General features: G+C 37.1%; 1 protein-coding gene across 1 annotated transcript; it reads left to right on the top strand.

Moving 5' to 3' along the window:
- The first annotated feature begins 3 nt into the window (after positions 1-3).
- On the top strand, positions 4-21,316 carry EIF2S1 (eukaryotic translation initiation factor 2 subunit alpha). Its single transcript, XM_060004371.1, has 8 exons — positions 4-144; positions 4,131-4,379; positions 9,371-9,450; positions 11,239-11,390; positions 15,430-15,536; positions 16,892-16,989; positions 17,726-17,869; positions 18,665-21,316. Exons 2-8 carry the CDS (start codon positions 4,139-4,141, stop codon positions 18,788-18,790), a joined length of 948 nt encoding a protein of 315 aa, XP_059860354.1. The 5' UTR covers positions 4-144; positions 4,131-4,138; the 3' UTR covers positions 18,791-21,316.
- The last annotated feature ends 4 nt before the right edge of the window (positions 21,317-21,320 follow it).

Genomic DNA, 21,320 nt, shown 5'->3' with positions numbered 1-21,320 from the left:
CGAGGTGGTTCCGCATGCGCGGTGGGGTCGAGCGAAGCGCACGCTGAGGAGAGTCGGCGGCTGCTACGGGTGCATCAAGTCTGGTCTCTCCGATTGAAGAGCGTGGCGCCGGACACCAGTGCGGGATTCACACACATACCTCAGGTGACTAGTCGCCCCGATCGGTTTCTCCAGGAATTCACTTTGCTTGTGTCCAGTGACATGGGTGATCGATAGAGGGTAGGCCCCGGGCTAACACCCCCTCCTTCTCCCGTCCCTGCGCGGGAAGTGTCTGCACACAGCTGCCACCGCCCGCCGGCTCCGTGTCGGTCTCCCCGTGTAGCAGAGGTGTCATGGTGCGAACGGAGGCCTCTCGTGAAGGGAGGCGGGCCGAGTGACTGAACAGCCCTTTCAGTGTGCTTCAAGTGGGGACGCCGTGAGGTGGGGCGGCCTTGGGAGAATGCCGTGACGCCCCCGCCCCGGGACGCGAACACTTTGCCCTTTCCGGGCCTGAGAGTTCCATCCTTTTTTTTTTTTTTTTTCTTCCGCCCCAGCAAATACTCTCAATTGTAACCAGACCTGGCACTTCAAGGAACCCGTTGATTGGGCCACGATATTGACAAGAGTTGGGTTAAAAAAAAGATCCAAGTTTGTTCATCTGATAAGTGATAGTAAAAAAATCGAAGCTGCTTTCGCCCTGTGTTGCTGGAGTGGTGCGTTTCTGGAGAGTGAGTCGCTCCTTAAGATGGCACTAAAAGATCCTACTGAAGAGTTTATTACTTTTCGTATCGGTTTGCCGTGTTTCAGCACCGATGAGAGTAGACTTGTAGAAATACGCGCTGTGATCTTACGGTTAAGCAGAACTAAAACACATAAGATACGGGAATTTCAGGTCCCTTTTGTCAGCGCCCCAAACTTAGGCTACTTTAACGTTCATTAACAAGAAACATTGTTTCTTGGGGAAAAGGTGTAGCAAAGAAGTCTTGTTTTTTCTACCGATTTAAGCTGTTATCCAAGAGGAAAAAACCTTGTAACTCTGTGTCTTTCAACAGTTTGGAATTATTTACATAGAGCTTTACTGCCTCTTCTCAGTTCATTGGCTGCCACATGACAGTTAGCGATTCTCAAAACATCTCAAAAAGATGCACAGTAATGTTTTTAGAGATGGGTGCTTCCTATTTCAATGACAGTGAACTAGTTTAAAAGCTTTATTTGTGTAGCATTTATGTAGTAAAAACGAGCATTCAGAACGTAACTAAGTGTTAGGGCCGAATCAGAATGATCACGGGAGTTGCCTCTATCACATCATACTTTACTTTGGAAACGAATGTGGACTTCTGTATCCATTATGGCGACTTGACCATGCAGTGGTTTAAGAAGTCCTGCCTACTGTTTGACCAGGCAAAATTACTGACATTGCAGGGTATTTGAAATTATCTTGGAATTCAGTTCATGTATTTTGAAAGATGTGTGTTCTTTACTGGAGAACACATACTGTATTGTAGTACTCTGACATATTGAGGCTTTGTGGGTTAAACTCTGGAGTCAATGTCAGATGACCTGGATTTAGCTCCTGTTGTACTTAGTAAGCATTTGTCTTTGAGGAAGTCATTTAATACTTTATTTTAATAATAATTGTTTAATGAATTAAGTTACAAAATGGAATTGATACCTCCTTTGCCTTTTAATAGCTTATATTTGTATAGCACATTACACTTTCCAAATTTTATCACATGTATATTATTTCATTTGATACCCGCCACAAACCGGTGAAGTACATGGCACACACTAGAAACTACAGTTAATGGGAATGCATTTCCCAAGCAGCCACAGCTAGTAAGTAGGAGAGCGAAGTCTGGAACCCATGTCTAGAACTATTCCCAAAGTCAGGCTATGCTACTTGCCTGACTTGAGGACCCTATTGAGGGCAAAATAAAATAAGTCGAAGTGCTTTGAAAATTATGTAAAAGGGCTGATAGATACTTGATGTGTGACTCCTATTTTCCTGACTGATTTTTTTCAAAGTTAGTGTTATTAGCATAATATTTCCATAAATAAGGAGATAGGTTCAAAATCTGTTAACCATTATGCAGGTTCTTTTGCAAAGTAGATTTTTTTTATACTCCATTACTTGTCTTTTACTGGGAATGACATACCATTAGCAGTATTCCTTTATTTACACCGTCTATTGCAAAGAGACTTGTACCTCCTGAAGCATTAGCATCCATATCTCCCTTCAGGATTCTTTTACACGATTGCCTATGTTCTTTTACAATTGAATTAAGTCTTGCTTCTCCAAAATTATTGGCTTTACTATTTGAAGAAACTTGGTGAGTAAAAGCGGTTAGCACCTGTTAAATCTCTTAAAACTGTTTCATACATTTCCATAACGTTTATTTTTATATCCAGTTTGAAACTTTTTCAGCTCTCAAATTTTAGTACTTTACATGCAGATATTTGACAACAGTTGTCCAAGAAAAAAAAAAGCCCTGTTTAAAAATGAAACAACCAGCTCAGCTGTTTCTTGGTGGGTAATTGAATGTCTGCTTCCCTTTATTTGCTAAATCCCTGTTTTGTCAGGCTTCAAAGAGAAATACATCTCTGCCACTATTATTAATATGCAGCTTTATTTTTTGTTATACGGGATAGGTTAATACTAATAGTTTGCACTAATTTATAGTTTATGTTCCAGCACTGAATATGTACATTGATAGTGCTTTTTGTTTAAGATGTTTTACTGATTGTCATGTATTTATCAGTGATATTGAGAGAAAATATAGCCTGACGTATAAGACACAAACTATGGATTCAAACTTCATAGGTTCAGATTTTGACTGTCACTTGTTAGCAGTATATGACAAAACAAGATGCTTAACCCATGCTTCATGTTTTTCATCTATAAAATGGGGAAGACTAGGAGGAAAGTGATACCTCAGGGAGATAGGCAGTGGCCAGATAATATAGGACCCTGTAGGTAGTGGAAAAATGTATAAATCAGTGGGTAAGCCACTAGGAAGAAACATGTGGGTGCAGGTAGCAAGTTCTCAAACTGCTCTGAAGCAGAACTCTGGTGTTCTATGAGCTGGATGTAGGTGTTCTGTCTTTAAGATAAGTAATGACAGTCTTATTTCCCAATTAATATGAAAAAAAATAAGTTAGTAGGTGAAGTTTCACAAATTTTTCATAGGACCTTAGGTCTTATTATTGCCTGTCTTCTGAGCTTTGACAATAGTAAGTTAGTTAAGGTTAGCAGAAAAACATGAAAATTATCAACTATGATTAATTTGAAAGCTTCCTTTTAAAAATGTGTTTCTACATATGGTATGATTTTAGGCCTGTGGGTCATAATAGGAGTGGTGTTGAAAATAGGTTGGGTGGATCAAAGGGAGTAGTTTTAAATATATTTAATGTGTGGAGGTTAAGAGAAACTTGAACTTTATAGTAGTGGGAATCTATAAAGCTGTTCTCGAGCTTGGGTATAACTATTCAACAAAAGAGAAGAATATTTGGGAGTAATGGGAAAAGTGGAAGCTAAAAATTATGGTAGTTGTGAATTAAATTCAAGTTTGTTTTAAGAGGAAAAAAATTCAGATTACTGTCTTTTGTGATTAATAAATTTTTTGTTTTTGTCTTGACATGTGATACTATAATTTTGGCTATAATAAATAATAGAGTATATCATTTGATATATGGTTAGGGTTAGGATTTAATTTGTTGGAAGAGTCTTCCCTTCATGTAGCAGGCGGTAACATATCCAGTCTTAGCTGACTTGGAGGAAGAATAGCTTTAGTTTTTCTGACAGGTTTATAATAGTAGTGATGCTTCCTATCATTTGTTATTTCTTAAAGTATTAAAATAATATTTTACTCTTAAGGTATACCTTTAATCCTTCAGTGTCAGGACTTTGTAAATGGTCGTTATTTTTTATGATTCCTCTGAAACTGATGGTAGAGAATCACGCAAGCCTTACAAAAATGTGGAGCAAAATAAAAATTAAAGCTTGGTTCCAGAACATTCCTCTGTTTTCTGGTACCATTTAAGAAGTTTAAAGAGGGGAGAAAACCAATAACTTCTTCCAGTGGCAAGATGTGGAAAATTGACATTTTAACATTTTGACCTTAACTGAACACTTACTTGATTCTTTTGTTCAGATTGCAGAATGCCGGGTCTAAGTTGTAGATTTTATCAGCACAAATTTCCTGAGGTGGATGACGTAGTGATGGTGAATGTAAGGTCCATTGCTGAAATGGGAGCTTATGTCAGCTTGCTGGAATACAACAACATCGAAGGCATGATTCTTCTGAGTGAGTTGTCCAGAAGGCGTATCCGTTCTATAAACAAACTCATCCGAATTGGCAGGAATGAATGTGTGGTTGTTATCAGAGTGGACAAAGAAAAAGGTAAATGAGAAAAAGATTTAAAATAATTTATATTTAAAAAATTTATATTTACTTATTAAATATAAGTTTATATTTAATATATAAGTATTCATATATTAAATAATTTATATCTGGAAATTTTTGATTTAAAATGATTTATTTTAAAATATATTTTTTGTAAATTGCCTACTGAAGTAAAAAAAAAAAGGAAAAAAAACACCTCCTTTTGTCTTTAAACTCTTTTACATACAGAGTTGTTAGAGAAGGGTGCTAGTTAACCATCTAAACAAGACCTTTTAAGTTAGTAGTGTTTTGGGGTTTTTTTGGTGGTTTTTTTTTTTTTTTTTAATTTTATTTATTTATTTTGGCTAAGTTGGGTCTTTGTTGCTGTGCACGGGCTTTCTCTAGTTGCGGCGAGCGGGGGCTACTCTTCGTTGCAGTGCATGGGCTTCTCATTGCGGTGGCTTTTCTTGTTGCAGAGCATGGGCTCTAGGCATGCAGGCTTCAGTAGTTGTGGCTCGTGGGCTCTAGAGTGCAGGCTCAGTTGTGGCGCATGGGCTTAGTTGCTCCGCGGCATGTGGGATCTTCCCGGACCATGGCTCGAACCTGTGTCCCCTGCATTGGCAGGCAGATTCTTAACCACCACGCCACCAGGGAAGCCCAGGAGTGGTTTAATTAGTACATCCCAGGACTAGTTTTTGTGAGCCAAGTAACTTGAATTTTATTCCCAGAGGTTATCGAGATCTTGATAATTGACTCATTGCCAAACTCACCAAACTCAGAGAGACAAATAAGCAAACCAGAGTACTAGTTCATTCATATTTGTCAGGTGCCTTTTTATTGATTTAGAGTTAGATTAGTAATCAGGTTATTGAATAAGTGATGGAAATTGGGCAAAGGTAAGTGGATTTTAGGAATATTTTTTATGTCTTTAAAAAAGCAGTATACTGCAGACACACACCCAAAACCCAATATTGTATGTCTCTGATAATCAGAATGTTTGTGACCCCCAGATCCTATGGGATCTTTCTGGCAGAGATGAATAGGTATTCATTTATTTACTCTTTGGGTGCCCCTTCTTTGGACCCCATGTAAATCTTCACCTTTGTGAACACAATTTTTCTAAATATATTGTATAATACCATTGAGTAGGTTTTGTCTTCAACTGGCTTAATATAGTTAAGATAATTTGTTTTAGTCATCTTACTATAGTTTGTTAGATTTTAGTTTCAGGCAAGTGGTTACCATCATGCTTAAAAGACCAATCAGTCACCCTGACTGAGCTTGGCTTTCTGAATCTCCTCAGCCACCTAGTTAATTGATACTTCTGCAAATGAATAATTTTATACATAACTGACTTCTTTTCTGATTATAATCTTAGACAATAAACTTTCGAGGCAGCTTGTATTACCCCTTAGGTGGTGCTACCACTTAGCACATTGATTATTCTAAATGCTTTGATATGACTTACTTGTGCCACCCTCCCCAGCTTCCATTTTTTAAACTGCTTGAAGACTGAGATTATTCCTTAAACTTGTGTTTCGTTGTTGCTCCAGTAGGACCTCGAATGGTGTCTTATCTTATATTGCTTTCCTATTATATGAAATATATACACAAAAAGGAATCAAATACATTTTCAACTGCCGTCAGAAAAAGTGAAAGGGTAAACTTGTATAAGTACAGTATTTACATGTAAAAATTTATTTTCATAATAGCATTGTTTTTACAGTGTTAATTAAAAATAAGAAACAACAATCTAAATTGTGGTTATATAATTCATGACACAACCAATCAAGGCAATTTTATACAGAATGGGATCTGAATATTCTGATATGAAAAGATCTCCAGGGTAAGATAAGAAAAAAGGCAAAGTGCAGAAGATCTATAGAAGGGATCCTTTCTGTTACTAGAAGATTAAGTCCTATTGGATAAACCATTCATCATAACTGCTATAAACCCTAAACAAGTATCTGAACAGGTGGTAAAAATTACTCAAGGAGAGTGGGAGCAACCAAAAGCAGGCTGAAACTGAAGGCAGGTTGACACTTGGAAGAAAGGAACTGCACTGGATAAATTTTACAGTTTTTTGACTGAATGCATGTTACAGACAACTTCCAAGCAGGGCATTGAAAATTCTAGGGGAAAACCTACAGTCTTAATGGCTTGAGAGCCAGAGATGAGAGTTCTGGACAACCACAACAGTTGGAAAGTAGTGATAGGGATTAGAGAAAGGAGAGACACAGAGGGAGAGTCCCCAAGTTTATATATAAATTCTGCTGAAATCTCTGGCCAGCCCATGAAACTAGTAATATACAGGGTAGACTGCAGCCCAATAGGGTAAAAATCTAAACAAATTTTGTTTGCTTTCCATCTGGGGAGACAGAGCTTATAGTTTTGAATTCAAACAAGCTAACTGCTAAAACAAAAATTCAGTATCCTTGGGAATTCCCTGGCAGCCCAGTGGTTGGGATGCCTCACTTTCACTGCTGAGGGCGTGGGTTCAATCCCTGATTGGGGAAATGCAAGCCGTGCGGATTAGCCAGAAAAAAAAAAAAAAGAAAAAATTCAGTGTCCCTAAGAGGAACCTAAAGGAATTCACAATGTGCCACATATATTTCCTAATGTCAAGGATACAACTCAAATTGCTAAATAGTTGAAGAAACAGGAAAATATGACCCATACAAAAAAGGTAATCAATGGAGACTGACCTGGAGATCACCCTAATGTTGGAATTAGCAGATAAGCATTTTAAAGTAAATGTTATAACTGCTCAAAGATATTAGGAAAATATGCTTAATAGTGAATGAACAAAATGAAATCTCAGTAGAGAAATTAGAAACTCTCATAAAGAACTAAATATAAATTATAGAAATGAAAAATATAATATCTAAAAAATTCACTGGATGGGCTAACAGCAGATAAAAGGTAACAGAAGGCTCCTTGAAATTTGAAGGTAGTTCATTTAAAAAGAACCAATCTGAAGAACTGAGGAAAAAAAAAAAAACCTGTCAACTATCAAAAGATCTATTCCAAAAGAAGGGGAGAAAAAGAAAGAACAGAAAATATATTTGAAGAAACCATGGCCAGAAGTTTCCCATATTTGCTGGGGAAGAAAAATGTTTATATATTAGAGAAGCTCAGCAAACCTGAAGCAGGATAAATACTAAGACCACATTTAGGCATACCAAACTATTGAAAAACAGAGAAAATCTTCAACGTAGCCAGAGGAAAATGATGTTATTTGTAGGGAAACAGTAATACAAATTACTGTGGCATTCTTATTGGAAATAATGAAGGTCAGAGCATTGAATGATATCTGTAAAACACTGAAAGAACACTGTCAAACCAGAATTCTGTATTTGAAGAAAATATTCAACAACAAAAATCAAATGAAAACATTTTCAGGTAAATAGAAACTAGGGGAATTTATTACCAGGTAAGACCTACATTATAAGAGATGGTACAGGAAGTTGTTCAGGCTGAAGAACTGTGATGGCTGAAATGGAAAATATGTGGGTAAACGTAAAAAACCATTTTCTCCCTCTTTATTCTTTTTTTTTTAAATGGGGGTGTAGTTGATTTACAATGTCATGTTAGTTTCCAGTGTACAGCAAAGTGAATCAGTTATATACATATATCCACTCTTTTTTTAGATTCTTTTCCCATGTAGGCCATTACAGAGTATTGAGTAGAGTTCCCTGTGCTATACAGTAGGTCCTTATTAGTGATCCATTCTATATATATAGTAGTGTGTGTATGTCAATCCCAATCTTCCAATTTATCCCTCCCCCCACCATCCCCTGGTAAACATAAGTTTGTTTCTACATCTGTAACTCTGTTTCTGTTTTGTAGATAAGTTAGTTTGTACCCTTTTTTTAGATTCTACATATAAGTGATGTCATGATATTTGTCTTTCTCTGTCTGACTTACGTCACTCAGTATGACAGTCTCTCCATCCATCCACATTGCTGCAAATGGCGTTATTTTGTTCTTTTTTATGGCTGAGTAATATTCCATTGTATGTATGTACCACATCTTCTTAATCTGTTCCTCTGTTGATGGACATTTAGGTTGCTTCCATATCCTGGCTATTGTAAATAGTGCTGCAGTGAGCATTGGGGAGCTCCCTCATAATTCTTTAAAATACATGTAACTACTTGTCTCATTGTGTACCCATGGGCCTTTTATTTATGGAGGTGACTGGTGACATGGAGAGGCCAATGCCATTGAAAGAACATTTTTATTATTAAAGTTTCCCAAGAGATGGGAACCCAGCATGCCATGCAAAGCCACATGAGGAAGCACCGGTTTTGATCAGGAGATAGAAGGAGCAAGGGGAAAGCCTAGGCCAGAGCTTTTATTGAGGTTTCCATGACAAAGGCAAGGCAGGTCGGCATAAACAGTTTAGGGTTGGCTCATTTGAATAGTTTGGGCAGGGCTTGGTGCATTGGGGCTGTCCCTAGTTGTCTGGTACCTGGCTCTATGCCGGTTTAGGGCATGGGATAATATTGGCCTGCTGTGTGGAACTTTGATGAGATGATTGGAGGTATGGGCTCTAGATTGGTTGATTTGCATGTAAAAGGCTGCTCCCACTGAGACCTTTGCCAACTCTAAGAATTGTCTAGTGCCAGGCAGGGAAGTCTCTTCCCCAGTCAGCCAGGCCACAAATGTCAGAGCATCAAGAATACAGAAAATATAGTTAATGCAGTTGACCCTGTGATGAATGGATGCCAGATAGACAAATACAGTGTCTTTTGGCTTTAGCTCTCATTTGGATAATTGAAAATTATCCCCTCCACTAAGGTAATAGAATATGCAGTTACACGATGATAAAAATTCATTTCTGAAAACAAAAATCTCTTACCTTGTACTTTTTATGCAGTATTTTGTTGATATGATTTTAGTGGGGAATAAGTGTAGGTATGCCAACCCAACAATCTGGTGGTGAAAATTGTCACAGTGATTCTTTGGCACTTAGACAGAGATAATTTTTTCAAATTTTTCTCATATAGGATATATTGATTTGTCAAAAAGAAGAGTTTCTCCAGAGGAAGCAATCAAATGTGAAGATAAATTTACCAAATCCAAAACTGTAAGTTGATTTTTTAATCAAATTAGTCCACTATTTGATGTGTTTAATAAATAATCTGCATGGTGTGTTCCTGGCAGAAACAAAACCTACATTTTCTGTAACAGTATTACCATTTCTCATTCTGTGTTACATAGAAAAACAATTTGAAGACTTTATTTCAAAAGAGTATGACTTCAGTGTTCTTGTCTCATGATGTTACTACCTTAAAGCATTGCTTGATGTGTAATATTTTCAAACCAGTACTGGACCATTAGTGTTTTTAAGGTATTTTAGGTTAAATTAACTATGGGTGATTTCAGCTGATTGGGCTTGTCGCAGCATGTAGTTTTTGATTTTCAGCTCTGTTCTGGGATAAGGATCACAGAGACAACCAGCTCTTGTTTGTTAAGAATGAGCAAAGGTCGGGCTTCCCTGGTGGCGCAGTGGTTGAGAGTCTGCCTGCCGATGCAGGGGACACGGGTTCGTACCCCGGTCCGGGAAGATCCCACATGCCGCGGAGCAGCTGGGCCCATGAGCCATGGCCACTGAGCCTGCGTGTCCAGAGCCTGTGCTCCGCAACGGGAGAGGCCACAACAGTGAGAGGCCCGCGTACCACAAAAAAAATAATAATAATAATAATGAGCAAAGGTTTGTAAAATGTCTTTGAATCCAGGAAAGCAAGGCAGGGCCTGTTACTTAGTGTGGTTCTCCACACCACCCCTCACCCGCCTTGGTTTTTTTCCTTTTCTTATTAGTTTTGCTGTAATTTCCTCAGTAAGCACTAATAAAGCAAGGACAGTCATTTCTTCATTCTCATCTTTCTGTATTTTTCTGTTCTCTGGTCCTATTTAGATTTTCCTTTATTCCCTAGATCCTCAGTGCTTATTGGCAGTTTCCACTGGTTCTGTTTTCTCTACCCTTCTCTTGTGTCTTTTGTTCCTCTGCCATGTGTGTTTCTGTCCTCAAGATAAAATGCCAAGAAAACAGTGTTTACATGAAGAAAAGATTTTTTAAATCTTGTTTAACCCCAGTAAAAGAGAGTATAAATCTAAAAGCCATCAGACCATTACCCAAATCTTTCAAGTCCCACCAAGTCCAGATCTGAGAAGCACTGCTCAAGGAAACTTCCTTTTTGTTTTGTTCCCCTAGGATATTGTTAAATGAGCATAATAGATCTTATTAGGATAATAAGACGATAGAATGAAATAGCCAATGTTAGTACTTTTCCTCACTCAGATTTTGTGTGTAATTAACATGAAGGCCTCTTTATACTCTTTTTCTTCTTTAAGCCCTTTTATGTTTAGATTAGGAAAAGAGTTTGGCAGCAGTGGGTAGGAGGTGGGTAGGATTGAAGGATAACTGTTAAATGATAACAGAGCAAAAGAAATAATAAAATCTCCATCCAGGTTCCATGCTCTTATGGAGTAGTAATAATACTATCTTACATTTTGATCCGTAAGACCTCACTACAGTAAAAAGGAAAGATACTAGTATCTCCCTTTCCAGCTGAGGAAATATATTCAGAGAGGTTTGTTTGTCCCAGAATTGACTTGATCTGGGTCTTAGGTTGTAAATGGTATACTACTTGTACTTGTTATACCCACTTGAGTTCGTTATTATGGAAAAGCGAATATTTCTCTATGGAGAAAGAATTTGTGTGTGGCGATCTTTTGTTGTTAAGGAATTAGTGTAGTCAAATTAACCAAACGTTTGTTTTTATATGCTATCTACTAAAATGTAAAAATACCTTTTTTTTTTTAATATAGATCTCTTACCTTTGAATTGTTGAGCTCTTCATTTTGTTTCTAGGTTTACAGCATTCTTCGGCATGTTGCTGAGGTCTTAGAATATACCAAGGACGAGCAGCTGGAAAGCCTGTTCCAGAGGACCGCTTGGGTCTTTGATGACAAGTACAAGAGACCCGGATACGGTGCCTATGATGCATTTAAGCATGCAGTCTCGTAAGAACACCTTCTTAGCTCTGCTTCTCCATTGATACTACAGCTGCTGGGTCTAGCACACAAGTTGAGAGCCTGACATTTAATAGCACAACATTCATGTATTAAGTCCTTGCCAAATTTAGATTAAAATATTTTAGTATAATAGGCCCATGATATGGGCCAGTCCTATAAAGCCGAGCCTATATGATTTGGTATACCATAGTTATGTAGTTTTGTAAACCATATGGTTTCATCTCACACTACTGTCTTACATACTCTCCTCTCCTAGTTTTGTTATTGTCCTAGGTGACTTCAGGGCCAACATAGATGTTTTGTTTAAAACTTGTTTTCTTTACCTCAGTTCCTTAGACCTTCAGCCCATGCCACATTAGCTAGTCTTCCATATAGCCTTACCCTGGGTCTTACTGTCACCAGGATTTGCTCTGTCTCCGAAACCTTTAATTCACACATTCTGTTCTTTCACCACAGCCTCCTGTCCTTCCAGCTCCCACAGTTAGTCCTACTCTGTGTCGTTTTAATTCTTATTATTATCAGGCTCTGATTCCAATCCTTTTTTTTTTTCTCCCTTTTTCACCCTTTCCTGCCTTCTCTTTCTTATTCAGCATAGACACACCATGGTCCATCATTTCAACAACTTTCTTGCCAGTGTCATGAGTTTTGCCCTGTTTTTCCTTCTGTTACATCCAGCCTTGGAGCGATGTTCCTGCCTTCTCTGCACTTGTAGACTGCTGGGTGCTGCTAGGAAAAACCACAGTCTTGCAGGTTGGTGCCACTGCATATTCATGGTCTCCAACCTCAGCTGGGCCTTAACTGCTGCCCCACATTCTCTTTGCTCCTGGTCACTTCCTCTCATTCTTAGATTGGCTATTTTAGAACTTCTCCACACTCTTCCTCAGATACCCACTCTGTCCCTCTCCTCTCACTCTCACCTGGTGCGCTCACTACCTAAAAAAGAAAGTAGAAGCCATTGCACAGGATCACCTCTACTTCCACTTTCTCAGCCAACTTATCTCCACCCCACCTGTCACTACCTCCTGTGCTCCTGTCATACTGGAATTTGGATCCTTCCTGCTCTCAAAGTAATCTTACCACCTGTGCCCAGCTATTCCTAAGGGATGTCTTTCCATCTACTATTCCCTCTCTTGGGTCTTCAGCCTTTTTCTTTATTGGTTTTGCTCCATCAGCATAAAAATATGCTCAGATTTCTCCCATTTATACTAAAAATGAACTTTTCAACCTCCCCTCTACTTTCTCCTGTCACAAGCACTGTGTCCTCTCTTTTTAACAGCCAGATTTCTTAAGTCCTCTGTACTTACTGCTCTACTTCTGCACCTCCCAGTCCTTCCTAGATGTTAATACCTCACAAGCAGCCTCACCACTGCATTGTTACTTTCCCAGCCCTTGTGCTGCCAAGGGTTATTGGTCTCCTCAGCCCTCAGAATGGCCAAGTGGGGCTTAGAACTGTTAGAACCTCCATCAGGCCTACTCATCAGAGGCTCCAAATACCTTCTAGTTTACCCCCTCCCCTCATGTCACTTTTTTTTTTTTTTTAAATATCACCTTGTGGGAAAGGTGAGAATAATAATAACAGCTAACATTTATATATTCTCACAACAACCTATGGTATAAGTGTCATTATTATTCCTATCTTATAGATGAGGAAATTGAGATGAGATTAAATTGTCCAAGTTCACACAGCTACCAAATGGTAGAGCCTCAAACACAGGCATTGTAGTTATGCTACAGAGCTTATGCTATTAACCATCAAGCACTCCTTTGTATTTCTGTCCTCCCTGACTTCAGTCCTGGACTCCTCAGTCAGTACATGTGTTACCTTGGTTTGCTGTCATTATCAGCCCTGCTTACCTCTCTAGCTTCTGCCTCCACCCCGTCTCCGTTACCACTCTGCATTCTTAACAAATAACAGGTTACATTCTTAACAAATTAACATTGATCTTAACGAATTAACATTCACTCATCACTGTTCACATTCTTTCCTTGCTTCATCAGACATGTTGCAACTGTCCAGATTTAACTCATGATAATTCTGTGCCACATGTGCTTCATTTTTTTTCTCTTAATTAAATAATTAAATATAATTTCTGAGATTGTTGGAAACGATATTTTATTCCTCCCAAGCCAGAATTCCGGTCACTTATCAGTGGTAACCACTATTCTGAAATTAGCATGTATCATTATCATTTATATACATATACATGTGTGGGTAGGTTATGAAAAGTATGTATAGAATCTTTTTTATGTTTAAATAATTTGTTTAAACAAAAAATAATTTATCATTGTAACAAGCTTTTCTGTACATTTTTACTCATAATGCTATTATTGACCAGAATTTCTCCAAATTGATAGATGTATGCCTACTGCATATTAATTTCTATATAGTATTTCGTTGTGAGAATATGCTTTATTTGTTCCTCTATAAAGAGATTTTTACATAATCCCCTCCACCCTTTTATCCCCCTACTTTTCAAAACTGCTATGACAAATGTCGTACATGTCTCTCTGTACAATGTCTGGGAATTTCTAAGATACCTAGGAATAGAATTGTTGGGTCATAGGATTGATTATATGCACCTTTAAATTTACTTAGTTTTGCCAAAGTACTCTCCAAATTGGTTCTACAATTTATATTCCCTCTTCATCAACATTTGGTATATATCTCAGATTTTTTTTTTTTTTTTTGCCAAACTGATTGACGTACAATAGTGTCTTGTTTTGATTTGCATTTTGCTGGATGTTGGTAAAGTTAACAGCATTTCATATGTTTATTGACCATTTGTATTTCTTCTGTGAAACATCTGTTTATCTCATTTCCTCATTTTCTGTTGGTTTATCTTTCAGTTATAACTTTCTGAAAACTTTAAGTTCTACCTTAGCTCGTTAAAATCCTACCATTCTTTTAGTCATCATTTCATTTTTTCCATTTGTTCATTCGTTCAGCAAACATGCCAGTGACTAAGACTGTGGTCCCTGTTTGTGGCACTTACAAGGGTCAGATGAAATGCCACTTCACCCATGAAGCCCTTCCTGACCCCACTAATTAATATCTTCCTCTCCTCACCCTCAGGGATGCACTTCTGTTTGTTTTTTTAAAAATTTTTCCATGTTTTTGTTCTTTTTAAGCTCCTTGAATCAGGGACTGCTAATTACATGGAAATGCTTAATTATAGTGGGATGTGAGACGTATAAGCATAACTCATTTTATTGCACTTCGCATATACTGTGTTTTTTTTACAAATTGAAGGTTTGTGGCAACGCTTCATCAAGCAGGTCTGTTGGCGCCAGCTTTCCAACAGCGTTTGCTCACTTCATGTCTCTGTTACACTTTGGTAGTTCTTGCAATATTTCAAAAATTTTTCATTATTTTGTTACCGTGATCTGTGATCTTTGATGTTACTATTGCAAAAAGATCACATCTCTCTGAACACTCAGATGATGGTTACCATTTTTTAGCAATAAAGTATTTTTAAATTAAGTTATATACATTTTTTTAGACATAATGCTATTGAACACTTAATAGACTACAGTATAGTGTAAACATAACTTGTGTATGCACTGAGAAACCAGATGTGTGACTCACTTTATTACTATACATGCTTTATTGTGGCAGTCTGGAACTGAACCCGCAGTATCTTCAGAGTATGCCTATATAGGCGACATTTTAAATTGCTTGCTTTAGCCAGATCTCTAAAATTTTTCCTTTAATAATAATGAGTTGGATGTTTTCTGTTTGTCATACAGGCCTAAATGCTTTACTTGCATTATCTCATTTAATACTACAATCCAGTGAGATACACTGTTTTCATTCACATTGTACATATTTGGAAATTGAGGTCTAGAAAGGCCCAAAAACACATAGTGATTAAATTGTGAAGCTAGGATTTGAACTCTAATTCTGACACTGAAGGCTGTGCTCCTAACCATTATTCTGTGGTATTATGTTTGGTGTCCTAATTATCAGTAAAGTAACCTTGACATTTTGTTTTGTGTATGTGTGTGTTGTTTTTTTTTTAATTATCAGAGACCCATCTATTTTGGATGGCTTAGATTTGAATGAAGATGAACGGGAAGTACTCATTAACAATATTAATAGGCGTTTGACTCCACAGGCTGTCAAAATTCGAGCAGGTAAATGATTTTTTAAATGATGTTTAAAATATTTTGCATGTACCAAAAAAGCTGTTACATAATGAGCCTCACCAAAGAATATGTTGCTACATCAACATCTACCTTTTTCTAAACGATTTTCATAACACGAAAAGTTAAAGAAATTAAGTTATCTTTGCTTTTACAGAATTATAAAATACATATATATTGACGAAAGTAAATGAGTTCAGCTAACCTTAAGTTAGCCCGCTTTCTGGGGCATGGGGGGTGGCGATTATTTTGTTTTAGTGCATGCTTTAAAATTCCAGCAGTCCAGTAACATCCTCCCAGGCCTCTGGATTAACCACTGTTATGTTAGTTTGCAATATATTCTTTCAGCAGAGATTTTTCCTATCCACATATGGTGTATAGGAATGTATGCTGTTTATATTCAGATGTAAATTTTTATGTTTTTATAAGGATGAATACTATGCAAAATTTTCTTCAACTAGCTTTTTCCACTTGGTGTATCATGGCTGCCCTTTCATGTAGAACACGGGAATCTTTCTCATTTTGAATAGCTAAGTAATATTCCATAGAATGATAAACCTTGATATAAGCCAGTCTCCTCTTGATGAGTGTTTAGGTTGTGCCAGTCTTTTTATAGCAGTTGACCCTTGAGCGACGTGGGGGAGTTAGGGTCGCCCACCCTCTGTACAGTCTAAAATCCACATATAACTTAGTCCTCCATATATGTGGTTTTGAGTCCAAGATTCAACTACCATGGTTCGTGTAGTGTTGTAGTGTTTACTGTTGAAAAATTCTACTTGTAAGCAGACCATGCAGTTCAAGTCTGTATTGTTCAAGGGTCAACTGTATTACAAAAAACACTGCAAATTAACACCCTTATGCACATACACTTACCCATTTATACAAGTGTTCGGTAAGGCAGATTCTTAAAAGTAGAATTGCTGGGTCAGAGGGTATGCAGTTTTTAAACTGTTCTAAACAATTTGTGGTTATTATTTCATTCAGTCTTCATCACACTCCTCATCTCCATTTTACAAATAAGGAACTGAAGCACAGAGGGGTTGAAATCATGACTTTTAACCCAGACATAGCCAGAATTCAAGGTGTTCGTTAAATTTCTCTGGTTTTTTTATAGTTTCATCATTCAGGGGCTTGATGTGAATGAGAAGATACAATTTCAGTGCATATTCAGATATTTTTAATTATGAAAATTAATGGCTGGGATTGATTGATAATTGAAAGGATGATGAAAGCTTTCATACGTATTTGAATACTAGTGTATTTGTCATGTCTCTAATTTCTTTTAAACCTCTAAAAAAAATTTTTGCATTTTTTTGGTATAAGCTTTTGAATTTTTATAATTTTAGATATTGAAGTGGCTTGTTATGGTTATGAAGGCATCGATGCTGTAAAAGAAGCCCTGAGAGCAGGTTTGAATTGTTCTACAGAAACCATGCCCATCAAGGTGAGTAGTCAGTTTTTTCCCTCCCTGATAAACCAAAATCACCTAAACCAAATCAAACCAGATTTTTTTAATGATCATGTCTCATAACAAATGTTATGAAAAGTGGTTCTTAATATGATATTTCTAGGAGATGTTTACAATTATGTGTAGGCTTTTTGTTGTAGCTACTGCTACTGTCACAGTGGATGGAGATTCCTGTTGGTATTTAGTGCCAAGGGGCCAGCTGTGCTAAGCCTACTTTACAGTAAAGAGTCACTGTGCCCATAATGCTCATAGAATCTTGAAAAGAGCAACTTATTCTCTCATATTCACACAGAGCTTTCAAGATGTTTGCCTTGAATCTTGCATTAGCAATAAAATTAACTGGATGGTTGTTATTCAGAATCTCATAGAAGAATTTCTTCTATCAGTTTAGTTTGGAACCAAACAGGAATTTTAGAGACAAATTATCCATTGTGCCAATGATAGCTATAGTTAGTTTAGCCACCAAAGACCCAGAAGTCATAATCCTTCATATTTGGTATTGCAGTAGCCTGTTTATACTACTGGATTAGATCATAGTATCAGTTAGCTTTGGCTACTTAAACAAACTACTCCAAATTGCTGTGCTGCAGAATTGGGAGTAAGTTTTGGGGTGATTTGTTGTTAAAGAAGCAGATAAGCAAAACGATTCTCGAACATCCTCATTGTTGTGTGTGGTATAGGTACATTCATAATTGAATTTTGTCTTCCTTAGATTAATCTAATAGCTCCTCCTCGGTATGTAATGACTACAACCACCCTGGAGAGAACAGAAGGCCTCTCTGTCCTCAACCAAGCTATGGCTGTTATAAAAGAAAAGATTGAGGAAAAGAGGGGCGTCTTCAATGTTCAAATGGAGGTGAGGTCAATACTGGGGTTTTTTGCCTTGTTCTTAAAGTTCTTAAGAAATTTAAACGATCTAAGTGATTTGCATTCTAAAATATCTAATCGGAGTCATTTTAAAACATGAGATGCGTTTAAGATTACAACTCCCCTAAGCATAAAATAATCATTGACTCAGAGAGTTCCTAAAAGGGTGTTTATAAGTAAATAAGAACTCTCATGGGATGGTTATTCAGGACTGTGGTCACTGATCCCCCAAAAGGAAAAAAATATAGACAATGAAAATAAGTGATTGGTTATTGCCAGAATTTAATGTAGAATGCTTAAAATTTGATTTCAGAATTAAAAACAAGAATAGTCTCATACTTTCCTCATCTCAACAAGAACAAAAACTAATTTTCATATATAATTTTCAAAACAATTTCTTCTGTGGAAAAGAATAGTAAGTAATTTATTTTGAAGCCAGAAGATGCATTTTTACAGGACATCTTTTTGTGTATTTGAAAGATACAGCCACTGCAATTATTTTCATATATTTTCCGTTCTAGCTTGTTAGAAATTACAGAAAATGTATTAGGTTTTAATATATATGTTGTCTTTTCCTGTATTGTCTTACTCTCATAAATTTCTTTTATTATTTATCTCATGGAATTTATTGGTGATATTTCAGCACTCAAAAGTGAACAGATAGGGCAGAGTTGTTAGCAAAGTGTTTTTTTAAGAGTTAAAATACCAGGCAGTAATACTATTGAAATTGAATTTGTGTACTGTTTAACTACTTCACTTTGAAATTGTGCCTCTGCTTCCACAGCCCAAAGTGGTCACAGATACAGATGAGACTGAACTTGCAAGGCAGCTGGAGAGGCTGGAGAGAGAAAATGCCGAAGTGGATGGAGATGACGATGCGGAAGAAATGGAAGCCAAAGCCGAAGATTAACTTTGTGGGCAACAGAGTCCAGTTTAAGGAACACAAAGCAGCCTTCCTGGCTGTTAACCCTAGACTTGAAAGTTTTCCAGTATTGAAAACTTCAAAGCTGAATATTTTTTATTTCGAAGTATTTAAATGTTCCAACAGACCAAAACGTGAAATGCCCTCCTAAATGTCAGCTGTTTTCACACAGTAGCTCTGACACCTTGAGCATTTTTTAAGGGAGTGGCCTGATTTCACTAGAGACAAATCTTTAAGAACAGTCATAAAATGGGGCGTGTGATTTCCATTTCTGATGTCTCCAGATTGGCACCCCTCTGTAGTTCAGTGCCTCCATGAGATTTACCAGGGGCACCCAAAGCAACTAGTCCTAACCTTTCTATATAAAATGTATCAAGCAAACATTAAATAAATTTCTGGGATATTTAACCATAGGTTTCTTCCTTATTGTCACCAGTTAAAAGCATTATGATTACTAAGACCCTAATTCTATTATCTTCATTTTATTTGAAATGTAGTAATATAAAGGCAGGTGACCTAAAGGATCAATATAGCAGATCCTTTCAAAGGGAGGGTTTAGAGAACATAATTTTAATTAGTGAAAGTTTACTCCTAGGGGGAAAAAGCCTTAAAATGCAACTAAAGAATTACATTGGTTGTGTGCCTTTTACCTATTTGAGACTGATGACAGCATGTGGTATGAGGGAGAATTTATCACACTGGTCCTTGTTGGTGTACTAAGCTGCTTGCCTTGAGTTTGTAATTCAGGGTGGTAAAGGTTTTAGGGGTGTTTTTTTTTTTAAGAAAAAGATGCTGCTTTTTAAATTAAGTTATTTGAGTCTCATTGCCCAACTTTTGGGGTTTTTTTCCAGTAAAATATTTGCTAGGTGCCACGTAGAAGCTTCAGTTCTCTTCATAATAGAGTGGGGATCTGTTTGAACACAATTACAATGGTTTTTCTGTGTTTCCATCATGTTTTTCTTTAAGAGCTGATTGTTCTAAAGGTAAATAAATAATATATACAAAGGTAAATAAATTTCATAGGTAACGTATGGTTTGCAGTTACAGTTACAGTAGCCAGGGTGTAGAAAGTCTTAAGTTAACTTTGGTCTGCTTCATAAATTTAATCTCTTAGGGTACTTGAGGTACTAGATAAATTAATTTTACTAATCATTCCCAAGAAATACTTCTTAGAAGATTAAACCTAACCCACCTTAGTCAGTCCAGGACTAGACTTACCTCAGTGTTAAAGGGAATGGAAAATAGAAGAGTGTGTCGGTGAGCCATTTGAGCCATTTTTGAAGGTTTGTCCCTTTGTTTAATTTAGCAGCCTCTACTAGCTCTTTAAATCCAGAAGTCTAATTTCATATAACCGTTTCCACGAGGGAGCCATGATTGCTGGCTTGCATACTAGGAATATTTAGAGGAGAATCTGGCACATAATTTTCACTTCAGTCTTTCTTTCTGAGGAGTCAAAAAAAAGTCTATAAAGCTCACAGCATCAAGAATGTTATCAAACTGTAACAGGTGCTCCTTAAATGTTTGCTGTAAGCAGAGGAATTGAATTTTCACTTTGTTTACTGAATTTTTTTTTAATACTTCAAAAGCCATAACTGTCGAGAAATACCGGTGGCATCAGTGGTGAGTGATTTTATCCCATGCAGGTCTTTTGCTCAGTTTCGCAACAATTTTGCAAATTTATGACCCTTATGAGAAAAAAGATCAATACCTCACTGATCATGAAGGAGAGAACTAACTAAACTTACCCTGGTGACCTAAAAGTATCACTTTCAAATATGAGAACAAGATCACACCCAGCTCCAAATAACTTGAACAGATTGACAAAGACAATTGACCAGTTTATCCAAATGGATCTCTCCCCACAAAGACTCTTCATTAAAAATTGACGATTTCATCTATTCCCCATACTGCCTTTGAGGTCAAGTGGTTATCGACTCATAACTGAAAATAGTTTGAGTCTCCATTAGGCATAATTAGTTGAAAATCTTAAATGGCCTGGAAAAATATGAACGCAAACCATTTTTCATGTTTTCTAGTAAAACAAGACAAGCCATTACTTACATGGATAATGCTCAGACACTTAGTGGAAACCTACAGAGACATGCTAAGCAGTACAGTTACTACTCAGCTGCCGTACTTGACCTAGCTACTTTTACATCAAGAACAGTGTAAATGGTTCCGGATTTTTAAAAATTCAAGTGCTAGAACTCTTGGCGAGAGTTGACCCCTGGTTTGCCTCAATGTGATAGTCAACTACTTTTCAACACACGATACTGATACCATACAGAGTGGGGTGTAATTGTGCTAATTTAGAGTCAAGAAGCCATCAAACCAAATGCAGTTTAATTCAGGTAAACACCTGTTGATAACAAGAAGCAATAAAGAAACTAATTCCAAGGACATAGACCTTGGTGAAATGCCAAATGGAAAATGGTGCTTTAAAAGGCAGTCTCTTAGAATGTAAGGAATTAAAGTAAAACCTCAGATCAGTTATTCTAGACAAGATTAAGAGGAGACA

This window comes from Delphinus delphis, chromosome 2, assembly GCF_949987515.2.
Source record: "Delphinus delphis chromosome 2, mDelDel1.2, whole genome shotgun sequence".
NCBI lineage: Eukaryota > Metazoa > Chordata > Mammalia > Artiodactyla > Delphinidae > Delphinus > Delphinus delphis.
This window is presented reverse-complemented; position numbering and strand designations above follow the sequence as displayed.

Coding starts and splice junctions, on each gene's coding strand:
- EIF2S1 (XM_060004371.1), top strand. CDS start 4,139: ATGCCGGGTCTAAGTTGTAGATTTTATCAGCACAAATTTCCTGAGGTG. Junction 4,380..9,370: donor CAGAGTGGACAAAGAAAAAG/GTAAATGAGAAA, acceptor TTTCTCATATAG/GATATATTGATTTGTCAAAA. Junction 9,451..11,238: donor AATTTACCAAATCCAAAACT/GTAAGTTGATTT, acceptor TTTTGTTTCTAG/GTTTACAGCATTCTTCGGCA.